Consider the following 14,466-nt stretch of genomic DNA (forward strand, 5'->3'; position numbering starts at 1 on the left):
GTTAAATAGTGCCGAAAACAATTATTCAGTTTATGACAAAGAACTTCCTGTTTATCATTCACTCTCTCAAGCATTGGAAGCATTTTTTGTATGGTAGAGAGTTCATAGTTCGCATAGATCATCAAGCTCTCAAGTGGCTCCAGTCTATGTCTAGTGCACATTGGAGTGATCGCTAAGCACGGTGGTCACAATTTTTTGAGCAATTTGGTGATTTGATTGAGTATGTGCCTGGTAAAGCTAACCCTGTTGTAGATGCGTTAAGTCGCAAAGGACAGATCTTGGCTCTTGAGTCGAGATTCACAATTTCTATTCAGGGTGTCGCTTTCGACAGCATGAAGAACCAGCATGCGGACTCCGAATTTTGTAAGCAATGGTTGCAGGCTCTTGCTCCTGAAGGGCCCAGCAACTATCTCATTCGTGAAGGTTGTATTTTCGTCATCGTCTATGTGTGTTGTTCTCTCTCAGGACAACCATATTGCACGATGCTCGTGACTCTCTCACGGGTGGGCACAAGGGAATGAACACCACTTTGGAAAAGATAGAAACATTCTTTTATTGGCCTAAAATGCAAAAAGATGTGTTTTGTTATGTCACACAATGCACCATTTGTCAAAAAGTAAAAGCTCCTTGGGGTAAGCAGTAAGGCCTCTTGCTAATGCTGCCTATTCCCGACGGGCCTTTTTAGGACATTTCTATGGATTTTGTGACTAACCTTCCACCTAGTTTGCATTCAAGGAACACTCAATGTTTGACAATTGTTGACCGTTTTAGTAAATTTTGCATGTTGATTCCTTGTAAGGCCACAGTCACTGCAGAGGATGTAGCATGGTTTCATTAAGCATTGGTTCCCCCTCTGTGCTTTGCCAAAGTCAATCGTTTCAGATAGGGATGTTAAGTTCACGTGAAATTTTTGGCGAGCTCTCTTCGAAAATTTTGGCACAAAGTTAAAATTTTCATCCGCTTTTCATCCACAATCGGATGGTCAAACAGAAATTTACAATCAATTGGCTTTTGATGTTTTGAAGTCATATGTGCATGATCAACAGTCTCACTGGGAGCTCTATCTCCCATTGGTCCAAGCAATTTTGAATGACTCTTATTCCTCTACCATTGGTAGAACTCCGTATGAGGCAGCTTTTGGCCATCCGTTCCAGTCACTTTTGACTCGCCCGGTCAGTCAAATGCTTGATGCCAATGCTGAAAGTCAGTCGTTGGATGAGATTTCTGAGAGTGTAAAGGTTCGGCTAAGTAAGGCTCAGGAATCTTACTCATGACAGGCTAACAAGCATTGTCAGGATGTTACTATCAAGGAAGGGGATCGTGTCTATTTGAGAATCATGAAGCAACGTCTTAAGCAAGTCAGAAAGAAGTGTCCTAAGTTGTCTTTCAGAATGTATGGTCCATTTCCTGTCATTAAAAAGATCAATGAGGTTTCTATGAAATTACAATTGCCTAACTCATGGTCAATGCACAATGTTTTCCATGTTTCTTGGTTGAAAGTGTTTCAAAGTACACCTCCAACGGACATTTCTGAAGAAGAAGAACCAGATATCATCGATGAAGCCGAAGTCATGGAACTGGAGCAGATCTTGTTGCATCGGTTTCGCCATGGTTCAAAGAAGCAAGTCAGACATTATTTTTTGAAGTTCAAGGATCGAGGAACCCACGAGGCAGTGTGGGTCGATGAAGAATTTTTCAAAGATTATCCAAAGTTGTTGGCAATCTACAAGGAAGCCATGCAGCAGTACCTCATTTAAAAAAGGAGGGGATGTCCCGTGCACATCTAACCCTATGTGCATGTGGATAAGCTATCTCAGGTCTAGGGTCCAGGTTAGCCTAGGAAGTGTTTTGACACCCTTGTGAGCCTCTGCGTAGGCCGTGCATGTCCAGACACTTAAGAGAAGTTGCATATCCTCTGAGTGCACACCCAGTACCCAAGCAGCATGTCCAAATTCCGGTTAGTTTGGGGGCAGAATATTTAACGGGCAATTTGACATTTTATTTATTAAAAGCACCATTTTCCAGGGTCGTGGGGCTGGAGGGGAGCTTGCTCGACCCAACATGAGATGGCTATATAAGGGGAAGAGGGGGCTCTCACTACAGTCAGAAGAGGCAGCAGAAGAAGTTCCGTCAACTTGCGGTGCATCTTCTCACCAAGATCGACAGAGAGCTCTAGCATTTTCAGCCACAAGAGCAGCCCTAGTGTTTTCTATTGCAGATCAGCCCCAACGTTTTTTGGCGTTTTTAGTTGCAGACTAGACCTAGCGTTTGCAGTTTTCGTAGTCAGATCCAGCCAAGTCAGGTAGCGTTTTCAGTTTTCAACCCTTAACCTTTGCAGAATCAGCCCCTAGCTTTGCATATCTCACCTATCCGCAACAGATCCTCGCTGTACCAAGGTTGGACCAGTCTGTACGTGCTGATCCGTACAGTACGTACAGTACGGCATGTCCGTACTGTATGTTTTTTTTTTTTTTTTGACGGCCTCATGGCAGCTACCAGGGTCCATAATTTTTCACATATTTCAGTAGGGTGTTTTTATTTATGTATGCTTTATTAGGAGCCATTTTGGCTTGACATTTGTCATGAGTGTGGGTCGCTCCTTATAGCAGTTATGGGCTACTTGAAGCAATGTTATGTTCACACTTCTGACTCTTTATTATGTAGTATGTGCACTTTCATTGTTCAATTGTGAGCAGGTACTTCTATTGATGAATGCTTGAAGGTTTTTCATTGTTCTTTTGTCACTAGATACAAATGTTTAATGTATGTTTTACACGATCCTTACAAAGGTACGTATTTTTATGTACATTTATCCATACAGAACGATGTACAGATACGTACCGTACATTACGTATGGTACCACCTTGCGTCGTACTGTCGGATCAGCCTGCGTTTACAGTTTCAGACCGTTGTTTTCAGATTTCAACATTTGCGTTTTCAGCGCATTATCGTCGAGGAGTCGTCCTCGCCATCCTCGTTGACGTAGTGTCAGTGTTCTGCAGAAAGTCAGCGTTTCCCAGATTTCAGCATTTCAGCCCTAGCATTTTCAGTTTTCAGCCCGTCCTCATTGTCGTCATCATTGTCGTCGACATCATCGACAAGTCCATTGCATCGAGACCATTTTACGAGATTTGTGCAATCTATAGCATAGACCTCTCTCGCCATAGAGAGGGGGGCCCTTGGAGGACGGTTTGAGAACCGTTTGGTGTCGTATTCTTCTCTCTCTTTCTCTCAGTCTCAGCACTTTCATTCACAGTAGCATTCACTTTGTTTGTGATTGTTGCACTCTCTCTCTAAAGGAACAAAAGGCTCTCCCTTCCGTAAGTAAAAGGAACCCTTGAGCACAGTTCGGAGCACTCATCCTGAGCACTATCAACATTCACTTCCGCTGCACCTTACAACTCCTTCCTGCGGGTGCACCTCTTAGTGGCCTTGCGCTCACACCAAAGTTGCTTTTTTCCACCTCACGTCGATTGGCCTGCCGCAATGTGCAAGATCCGCTCTCAATGAGTGGAAAGAGGAACGACCAGGAGGTTGCACAAGCCCTTCTTTTCTGGCTTACCTGTCACTCTTCAAAAACATAGGTTAGAGGGATTGACACGCCCAAGTGGGCTTGGGTTACGTGCAATCTCATACAAGCAAAATTACGAAGACTCTTTGAAAAAGAAATGAGAGATACTGTGAGTGAGGTTTTGTGCACGAAGGGGAGAGAGAAAGGAGACTCACACCATATGGGATCCCAAAAGCCCTCTCCAAGGGGCCCCTCTCTCTCTCTCTCTCGCTAGAGAGGTATTTGCTTAAGATTGTATAAATGTTGATACAATGGCCCGGGATGCTGATGGGATCTTGGGGTTAGATGCTTGGATCTGAGAGGCTAAGGGTTGGAAATGCAAAATGCTAGGGATTCTGAAGGGATGTGCTATTGGCGACGAGGCTATGGGTTGATTTGCTAATGCGGGTGTTGATGATGAGCTGAAAACTGAAAATGCTGGCACTGATGATGTGCAGGAGGCTGATCTGGAACAAAACGCCGATGGGCTGGCTGATGCTGATGAAGAGTGCTGGCTGAAAATGCTGATGATCTGCTGGTCCTGCTGGATATGGCTGAAAACTCTAGGTTGGGGGATGGGTGTGTTGAAGAAGAGGGCGATGATAGCTGAAAGCTGATGCTGGGCAAAACGCCAGGGTGCTGAAGAGGTACTGATGATGTGTGGGAGGCTGATCCGATGCTGCGGCTGATCTGGAACAAAATGCCGATGGGCTGGCTGATGCTGATGAAGAGTGCTGTTGAAAATGCTGACGATCTGCTGGTCCTGCTGGATATGGCTGAAAACTCTAGGTTGGGGGATGGGTGTGCCGAAGAAGAGGGCGATGATAGCTGAAGGCTGATGCTGGGCAAAACGCCAGGGTGCTGAAGGGGGACTGCTAGCCAAAAACTCTAGAGGGCTGATGGGTACTATGGGCTGGCTGCCCATGAGAACGTACTGCTGTTCTGATCCTGAGAATGGTGACCTTGGGGTCATCTATATAGGGAACCAATCCTTGGCTGAGCAGGGCAATTTGACATCCCACGACTTGCTAAAATATTGCTAATATGTCACTTATTAATGAGTTAAAAAACCCTTAATAAGAGGTGCTTCACATGCTGATACTACCTAGGGCATGGAAACACTCCCCAATGTCTACACCTAGCAGACATTGGCTGTGCTCATGTGCAATTAGAGGGTATGCAACTACTCTAAAGTGCTTGAACATGCATGCCGTGGGTACAAGCTCACAAGGTGCCAGGGCACTTCCTAGTCAGTCCTTAATCCTAGGTGTAGGAGTTACACGCACACAGGGTTAGATGTACACGTGAAATCTTCGTTATAGCCCCCTGGAGATTTCCAGCAGATCTAGTGAGACCGGGGCCCTCTCGTGGTTGATGTATTCTTCATGCAGTACTCTGGAGGGGTCAGGACGACATGGTGTAGATTCAAGACGATGTATGACCACCAGCAATCAATGATCTTCTTTGGGGGAGTTGAAGGAATAACTTGAATGGAGTTGCGACAGAAGCAATTCTTCAAAACATAGTAAATGGGCAGGCAATTATGAGTACCCAAGAGAGGCCCATTCAAGAATTTCTAGTTGACGCCATGAAGAACAGTAGTTAAAAGAAGTGGAACAATGGCTAAATTGGACTCTGATTTGTCGAGAAAGTTGTGTCCTGTTTTGCTTTCTTGTTTTGTATGTGATGGTGAAACTGCAGTAGGGCTTGTTTTATGCTTTCTGTGCCTGTTTTATTTTTTCTGTCATCTTCCCACTTTTATTAAGGATAGTGTCTGGCAGGTTGAAGACTTGTCAAAGGAGCAGCGAGTAGAAAGAGAACTTATGCTTATTAAATTAAGCGTTTCAAGTGCCCATCGGACTGAGGTTTATGTTATCTTTTTGTTTACCCCCATCGTTTTTTGTTGTTAGGAAGGAGGATTTTTATAGTTGAAGCTCATGCGTGCTTCAAGATATATTCAGGGTGTTAAAGGGATCATTGTGTCTTACTTGAGTTTTTCCTTTTTCACCAAATCGGTATTTCAGGCTCTTGGGCTTGTGGATATTTTCCGAGGTAGAGTTGTAGATGTGTCAGAAGATTCGTTAACAATTGAGGTATGGCTGTTAGTAGTGAAGTTTCTTTATACAGAACATAGTTTTTGCAAAGAAATGTGAGTTAAGATGCATGGGCACTGTTGCTCAAGTGCAGGTAACAGGTGATCCAGGAAAAATTGCAGCTTTCCAGCGATCAACGATCAAGTTTGGGATAAAAGAGATAGCGAGGACTGGCAAGGTAGGATGGTACATGCAACCTTGAAAAATGGAAGCCATGCAGAGTTATAATTATTGAACATGATCATGCAGATTGCCTTGAAGAGGGAAAAATTGGGTCAGAGTCTTCCATCGCGCAGAATGAATGTCAGCTCATCAACAGAGAGTGATGGTGAGACTTCACGAAGTGAGAGCTGGTTGGTTGATGGAAGCTCACCATCGTCTGTCAGATATGAATTGCCTTCCAAGGTTTATTGTTAAGTGCCTCTCTTTTCGGAAGTTGAGTTTAATCACTTTTGAGCATCAAATTTGGAATGTTTGTTGTGACCCTTGATACTAATATTTGAACATCTCTACTTGCATGTTGAAGCTATTTGCATCAGTACTCTGCTGGTAGAAGCAAATACAATATTGATCAAGTTCTTGTTGAGCAACTTAAGCAAGTTCTCCTCTCATATTCAATGGAGAGGTGTTTACAACTCCTTCGTATAGGTGACGAAGGAAGCTGGATCGTGGTGGCCGTGTGGTTGGTCCACATATGTCAAAATGCCCCATAATTCTTGACTTTTCTTATCTGCTCCCTTGCTTTTGTTGTGCAACTTGTCAAGCACTTTTGTCACTTTTGAAGCGAAAAGTCTGTAAATCGCTAAGGGTACTCTTTTAGAGGGTTCAGCTTTTACCAAGTCATGAAGGAAAAATTGAAAAGTTAGTTACTCTTTGAGTCTATGCAAGAGTGACCCTGGGGTTGTAAGCTAATTTCAATTTACAAGGGTGTCCAAACCTATGTGCATTTGTGAAGGAGTTCACCTCCCAAGGATCAACTTTCCACCCTCATTTGTTGTTAGATAGATACCTATTGGGTGCTGACAATAGCAATATAGGACCATTGTGTCTCTCTGTTCTCTCTTTCACTCTCAGGTCAATGCTACCGTGAGCTTAGGGCACCTTATCATGGGAGGGGTTACAATGTACATACTACATTGTAGTGGCCCATGTGTGAGTTCCTTCCATGATTGATGGCCAATATCCTCTTGTTTTTGGGGCTCGTCCATTGTATGAAACTCTAGATTCATCACTCCATATTCCTAGGTTGTATTCAATGACTTCACTTTCAGATTGGAATTAGTGACTCTCAGATAGCCCGGGCCAAAGTGGCTTGGCAGGTCATCACTCTTCCTTGTTCTCAGGGGGGGTTGGAGATCATAGACCCGGCACAGCAGAGCAGAGCCCTTCTTGGGAAGTTTGTTATCAGAGGATTGCTTCTAGGGGAGGAGCCCTGGAATGAGTTTTTGCCTCAACGGCTTAGTGCTACAGTGCCTCAGGCTGGAGGCCCTTGGAGACCTTCGACTAGATGGATTTTTACAGAGATGCGCAGAGTTGGCTTGAGCAGGAGACTGGAGGACCGTTTTGCTGTGAGTTTGCTCCGCTCTTGGGAGCAGTTGAGGAGAGGCCTGGAGCAGCACCAGCCTACTTGCACGGAGGAGCGTCTGCGATAATCCCTTGTTTGGAACCCCATGGTTAGCACTCAGAGAGGCCACTTGGTTGGTAGTAGGCCTCATGTTTCTTGGGGTCCCATAGCAGAGGGTCTAGCACACACCTTAGGTGAGTGGCTGCAGTTCTCAGGCTTGTCAGAGGAGCTTCAGAGCATCCAGCTACTACAGGGCATGAGAGGAGTGCAGAGCATGTGTGAGGACATCACAGAGGCATCACGATCTGAGTGGCTCACACCTCTCGAGTCAGTAGCGCCCAGATGGATGGGGGCCTTCACGCGACCGGAGGTCCTCATCGCAATTCGGGCTTGTTCAGAGACTGTACCTTCCCTGTTTTTCCAGCTACAAGGTGAGGGTCGTTTACACCGAGTTTCAGTTGAGGTTCCACAGGTTACAGAATGCTGTTTTCAGAGGATCTAAGTTGTGGGAATCTGTGGGAGGACTTGTGTCATAAATCTTGACCCAACAGCTCTTGAGATTGGCCACTGGAGGCTGAGGGCTTGAGAGAGCTGTCCACTGGCATGAGTGCAGTGGGATCCTGGAGAGTGGTTTTGGCGGGGACCCTTTCGCCTCAGCCGACTATCCAGGTGTCCCTTTCTTTCAGTACACTGTTTGACTGGTACGTCACATACTGGCAGCTCGGAGAGAGGCTCGTCTTGTTGCAACACCTCATTGGCAGGAGGAGGGTCTCACAACTGAGTTCTTGTCAGCTTTTTGGGCGAGGTTGTGGGACGCCAGACAGCCGCGGCGAGTCACACTGTTCCAGTGGCTGGTTGCACATAGAGCTACAGCAGTGGGGAGCTGGCTTGTACATAGTGGTCTTTCGGTAGCATGCGTAGCTTGTGGCCACCATGTGCAGAGTCAGCGTCATTGTCTTTGGGGCTGTTCTATGGCACAACAGGTTTGGCTTCGTGTCCTTTGGCAGATGCCAGCTTTTTCCACAACACGACAGTACACGTGGGGGGCAGCTGCTTGGTCCACTCTCACAAGCCCGACATTACAGTTTGAGCTATCCTCCACCAGCAGGATGATAGTGATCCAAGGGGGTCGACCTACACTCCAGCTTGCTACAGAGCTTACTCCACAGGAGTGGTGCAGTGAGAGAGAGGAGTATTGGGAGCTCATCTACGGCCTGACACTTTGGTTCATCTGGCGGGCCCGCTACCGCATCTTCGAGACTCGCCCTGTACCACCAGCAGAGAGTTCGAGATCTTTGTCTAGAGCTGATCCATACTCTCAGGGGACAGATAGACCTCCGACCGCATGCGGGAGCGTAGAGGGGCTTTCCTTTGACTCTGGTGCCGTGGGCCTTTCTTCACCATGGTCTAGGGTGGGCTCAGATGGCACTACCGTCCACCTGCGTGGCTTTTCCCTCCTCCCATCTCCTAATGCAGCCTCATTGTACATATGGTGTTTTTTCATTGGGAGTCTCCCCTTATGATTGCTATAACCCTCTCTAGTAGAGGTGGTTGTAGCCCTATGGGCAGTTTCATTAACTAATAGAAGGATCTTTTTCTTGGGAAAAAAAGTAAGATTGGAATTAGTGACTAAGCTTCAATAATCCAGGAAATACAGCTTAAAAGAGATTTCGAACGAGTTTCATCTTCTAGAATGTTTGACATGGAAAGTTCTTAGATCACAAAACACAACTAAATTTGTTTCAAATGTGGTTTAGATTAGGGCATGTCACAAGTGAGATGATGGTGGCATGCCCTTATGGGCACCTAAGGGGCTAACTGAAGGGAGCAAGGCTTGGCCAGACATAAAAATGCGTAGAGACCAGCCCAACCAAAAACAGGCTTCCGTGTGTTAGTCCGAATGGCTAGATCTGGGGCAGCTTTTGCATGAGCATTGTAGGAGCTTTTCGCGTGGAGCTTTTGGAGCAGTTGAAAAGCTAATTGGGCGCCCTGTTTTTAGGGGCCCATGTAAACCTATATAATAGTGCCATGGGGTCTCCCTCTGGCAGATTACCTTGGGAGCAATTGCGGAGGAGGAGCATCCCTAGCCGTTGTACTTTTGCAATCATCAAGAAGAAAGAAATACCGGAAGGGGTCCTAGACTTTGGGGCCAATGCATCTCGGAGCGGACCTTTCTGAGTCAACAAGTGCAAAGGCAAAGTTATCTCTGCAAACTTCCGAATGAACCGCCGATAGTAAGAACACAAGCCCAAAAAGATTTTAACTTTAGGACCATTGTTCAAGTCAGGTCAATCGCGGATAGTCTTAATTTTGGCCCGACCGGTCCATTTGTACTCCTGTTGTAAAACTCTCTAAAAATCCCAAAAGTCGTCCTGAAAGCTGTCTTGTAGACGTCTCCAGGAGCAATTCAGATTTGATGATAACCACTCTTCATATCAATTTGGCAAGTAGAATTCTGAACTTTGTCGAGTATATCATCGATTCTCGTAATGTGGAAATCTGTTCTGGCTCATTGTTTCTTTTTTTTGGCCTCAGCTAACTCTGTAAGATGACCGGTTGGGTGGTGTACTTCCAGGAATTAATGATGTGATCTTCAGGACGTGAAGGAGGCAACACGCTTTGTACGCCTTCAGAGAAACAATCAACCTCTATTGCAGAAAATCTTGGTGTTCCTTTTTGAGGTCAAACATATTCGGCCTTCAATCATCATTCAGTTCTTTCAAGAAAATCGATTAAAGAAAACTGGATTTCATCAAGTATAATCTCTTTGCCCTTCTCATTTGTCAAAGTCGCTTTCTTAGCCTAATACTCAACCACGACGTTGTTCTTGTGGTACCAAGGGATTCCTCAGAGGACATCACACCCTTCCAAAGGCATGATATAAAAGTCCTCGTGCCCTAAACATCCTTGACATTGCAAACGACGTTTGCCGATGATCGTTGTAATGGCAACATCCCGTCTAGGTGCCGCTAGAACAGCCTGCGCCTGTGGCCTCAGCTTGTCATGCATAATTCCAAGTCGAGTTGCCAATTCAAGTGAAAAGAAGTTGGCCTTGGTTCCTTCATCAAAGAAAATGAGGGCTTCCTGATCTTTCACTTTGCCCCATGTGCAACAAAGTTTTGTGCTTTCGTTCATCTGATTCGGGTCGGTCCCCACGCAATGTGGTACCAGTTCTGCTTTCATCTTTCCTTTTCTTCCACACTCGTCTGTTGCTTTGTAACTCTCAAGCAATATGTTAATATATTGCAATCCAGTAGGGTTGGGAAGGATTATCTCCCTATTTTGGAGGTTTCTTATTGCGTATTATGACTTGGTTAGGTGTTTCGCAAGTCTCGGGTCTATGGAGTACTTGATCAATTTTTTCACAGATGTGTCAACCTGTAGTTGACGTTTGTACTCCGTTCTGGTAGAATTTTCCACCAAGAATTTGTGCAAATCTTCATTCTTTTCTTCAGTTCCAGCGCCGGATTTCAACTTTTCTTTGCCTTCCCACTGAGAGGTGTTATCTTTGTTAGATTCTCCACGAGAATCCATGTGTAATTTGGGATTCTTTATGGCTTTATACTTTGTAAGACAGAGCGATGAAGACAGGAGCGCGCCCCATGCGCGATGTACGAAGGGTGGGAGTGCCTAATCAATCAGGGGTCGGGGCACGAAGATTCTTTCACAAAAACCTCCGTGTGTTGCAAAAAGGATCGGATCCTCTGTAGAAGAAGAATCTTTCTGTGCTTTGATACCATACTCCAGCACGACGAGAGAGAAAAGAGGAGAGACGAGAAGTACACAAGCACTGGGTTCAATCTCCCCCCGTGCAAGAGTGAGCATTTCCCTCTTGCACGTATTTATTTATAAATTCTCCAATGCTAAAAAATGAAAACACATTGGTCGGGAGGGCATAAATGGCCATAGCTCATAATGAGCACTTGAATAATAAAGGTACATAAAATGTGATATCTTCGCCTAGCCTTAGCTTTTACCACCTGTTAGCTACAATAAATAAACAATTATCAATTTCCATTACATACCTCTCCATTAGAAAGCAACTGTCCTTAGTTGCGAAGATAGGAATCTGCAAACTATACTTTCAAAGACAATGGTTAGTATTTTGTGTCAAAAATATCACATATTGAAAGAAAAAAATAAACTTAAACACCATTGCTTATGCATGTCGTCATACACATACTACCTATTCTAGTGTCCCATTTCACTAGAATAAGCACGTTATGCCATACCCTGATGAATTAGGATATAATTGGTCACTCATCGTTTAGTAAATCAATTCTCATAAATCTCAATTCCAATCTTATAAGTACTATTGCAAAAGGAAATCATCAAATACCAATTTTAAATCCAAGATATAAATCCAAATTCAATGCAGTGTCATTATATACCCAAGTTAACAAAATCATACCAAGGACAATGGTGGCGAGCCACTGCAACATGATTTTGTGATCGGTGTTGCCTCAACCGACAAATCTACACCAATGAGACGTGCTGTCTAAATCGGCGAATCTGTCATTATGTTGCCCAAACCGGCGAATCTGCATTTAGTTTTGTGCTACCTAAACCGGTAGATCTGCACGGACATTGATGTTGCCTAAATCGGTGAATCGACACCATGATGAATATTTACACACTGCCTAAATCGACAGATCTATACCACCAGGATGAGCATTTACACGCTGCCTACATGGGCGAATGTATGTACACGTGAGCAATGGACTAGACAAGGTAGAAAAGAAAACGGTATATAAATTACCTGTTTGATATCAAATTGGAGTACGCTCGAATGTTGAAGCATGTATCAAATGTTGGCGATCGTTGCAAATGACTGAGCTCACGTAAGTAGTTGTATGACAAGTCATCTTGGTAAAAATTCCAATCAAAGTAAGTACAAGACATGACGTTAGAAACAATGGATTTTTCAACACAATGTAAACAAGTAAAAGAAGCTTTGTCTTCTAAAAGTGTCTGGCATAATGGTATAACCTTTTTATCACCCAAGTATGGTAGATTGGTTATGCCATTTCCCTCTTGAATAACAAGTCTTGAGTTCAATTCTCCTTGTCGGATAGATCTTTAAGGTCTCTTGGGATAGTTTCCTACAATGTTAAAATTCTCTTCTTCTTCTTCTTCTTCTTCTCTCTCTCTCTCTCTCTCTCTATATATATATATATATATATATATATATATATATATATATATATAGAGAGAGAGAGAGAGAGAGAGAGAGAGAGAGAGAGAGATCAGTTGCTGCAGTCACTGTTTGTGTGTTGCTATTGATTTCTTGCTTGGGTGTCCAAACTTGTTACAACCCTCTTGAATATTATGAGTTTTCTCTGGTTTTCAATTTAAAAAGGGAGGACCAGAGGTTAGTGTAAAACATATATCAAGTGTGGATTTTGAAAATTAGGCTGCATTGCATGTATATCATAAAGTTCTACTGGGTATAAAACGTGAGTACCTGGCCTAATTAGGCATCGTGCTGATGGCTTCTGAATTTCTGAAGTCTCTTTTTACAGGGAGATGTGTATCCAGTGGAGCCAAATGAAGATGAAGTGTGGCGAAATCCTGTGCTAGATCCAGATTGGGGACAGTTGGAAGGTGATGAGGTATTCTTTTTTGTGTTTTGTCTAGCGTAAATATGATTGCCATATCATCGTTCTCTCAGTAGTGCTTGCCAGGTAAAAGAAGAGTGTGAGGTCCCTTCAATGAAAACTTGTGTTTGAGCTGGGTTAGCTGGTCTTCGTTTGGAAAAACGAAATCCCCACACTTGCATGAACACACCTGAGCCAAAATTACGTCCTGTGTGCAATTGTGGGTCCGTATTATGCCTTGCACCCTTATACAGAGGCATACTCACATGCATTACTTTTCTTCTGTTTGCAGACCTTGGTATGAATGCAATAAATCTGTAAATTATTTGTGGTCTCAAAAGGAGTACAAATATGAAAGCTCTGACTGCTGGTTATTTAGAGAGGCAGATGATTTTGACCAAGTTTACCAGCCTTTATGTTTGTTCTTGCTTGCTCATAAGAATTCTTTTGATGGATGAATTGATTCTCAATTATTGGTCTTCGTTTTCTCTCAGAGTTTCTTCATCATATCACCACTGTCTAAGGTTGGTTTTGAGCAGTAGAAATCCAGATTATTATGCTTTTCTGTATGCCCAATTCACATTTGACAGAAAAAAGAGCTGTATCCAACTTGTCACTATGCAAAAGGTCATCACAGTACATGCATGCTTCTGGCAGGATTGCCTAGTTTATCCCATATTTATAAGTTAGGCTAAGTGGGGTTTTTGACATTGTCTCCACTGCTATATTACTTGTCAAACACTTAATATTGGTGGCTGGTGTGTGAGCCGGATTAGAGTGGGCACCTGTTTTTTAGTAGAAATCATTCCCTTTTGATGTAGGGTACTGGCTGCCTTCTTCAAATGACATATCTGTTATTATGTTGGTTTGTGGCAGCCCAGTGGCTTCCGTTCACACACTCTGTCGATGTTGGTGAATGATTCTCCTGGTGTTCTGAATAGAGTGACAGGTGTATTTGCAAGGCGAGGCTACAATATCCAGGTTCAATTTCATCCTGTTTTATTGACATATACCTTTTTAAGCAAATAAAAACGTTGTAACTGCCTTCCTAAGGGCACTCACACAATTTGCCTTAGCATTCTTCAACCACCCTCGTGCAAATGATGTTTTGCCAGCTTTAGTAGTCTTAATTGCGCATGGAAAGTGTTAACCCTCAAAGGAAGTCTTTCCTCCAATGTATGTAAGGGCTTGGTTCCTCTCTCTCTCTCTCTCTCTCTCTCTCTCTCTCTGTGTGTGTGTGTGTGTGTGTGTGTGCGTGCGCACGCATGCGCGAGTGCACGTATATGCACACGCGCAAAAAAGAAAATGCTGGGTGAATTTCGAGTCTTGATGGGTGAAAATGCCTTACTCTTTCGCTTGCTACCCCCCCCCCCCCCCCCCCCCCTTGCAAAAAAGAAAATGCTGGGTGAATTTCGACTCTTGATGGGTGAAAATGCCTTACTCTTTCGCTTGCAAAAAAGAAAATGCTGGGTGAATTTCGACTCTTGATGGGTGAAAATGCCTTACTCTTTCGCTTGCTATCCCCCCGCCCCCTGCAAAAAAGAAAATGCTGGGTGAATTTCGACTCTTGATGGGTGAAAATGCCTTACTCTTTCGCTTGCTACCCCCCCCCCCCCTTCGCTAGTGCTGCCAGTGTCCCTAGCTGCGCGCGATGCCCCTCGT

At 44.2% G+C, this 14,466-nt stretch overlaps 1 protein-coding gene across 1 annotated transcript in view; it reads left to right on the plus strand.

Annotated features, from left to right (window-relative positions):
* Positions 1-14,466, plus strand: part of LOC147453940 (acetolactate synthase small subunit 2, chloroplastic-like) — an 86,930-nt gene that overhangs the window by 33,015 nt on the left and 39,449 nt on the right. The window contains exons 4-9 of the mRNA XM_086515991.1: positions 5,332-5,415; positions 5,575-5,643; positions 5,738-5,821; positions 5,893-6,048; positions 12,730-12,819; positions 13,681-13,785. Of these exons, the coding sequence (XP_086372117.1) occupies positions 5,332-5,415; positions 5,575-5,643; positions 5,738-5,821; positions 5,893-6,048; positions 12,730-12,819; positions 13,681-13,785 (588 nt within the window). The remainder of the gene's footprint in view (positions 1-5,331; positions 5,416-5,574; positions 5,644-5,737; positions 5,822-5,892; positions 6,049-12,729; positions 12,820-13,680; positions 13,786-14,466) is intronic.

The sequence above is a fragment of the Adiantum capillus-veneris genome, chromosome 7 (genome assembly GCF_014529385.1).
Source record: "Adiantum capillus-veneris isolate H3 chromosome 7, ASM1452938v2, whole genome shotgun sequence".
Taxonomy (NCBI): domain Eukaryota; kingdom Viridiplantae; phylum Streptophyta; class Polypodiopsida; order Polypodiales; family Pteridaceae; genus Adiantum; species Adiantum capillus-veneris.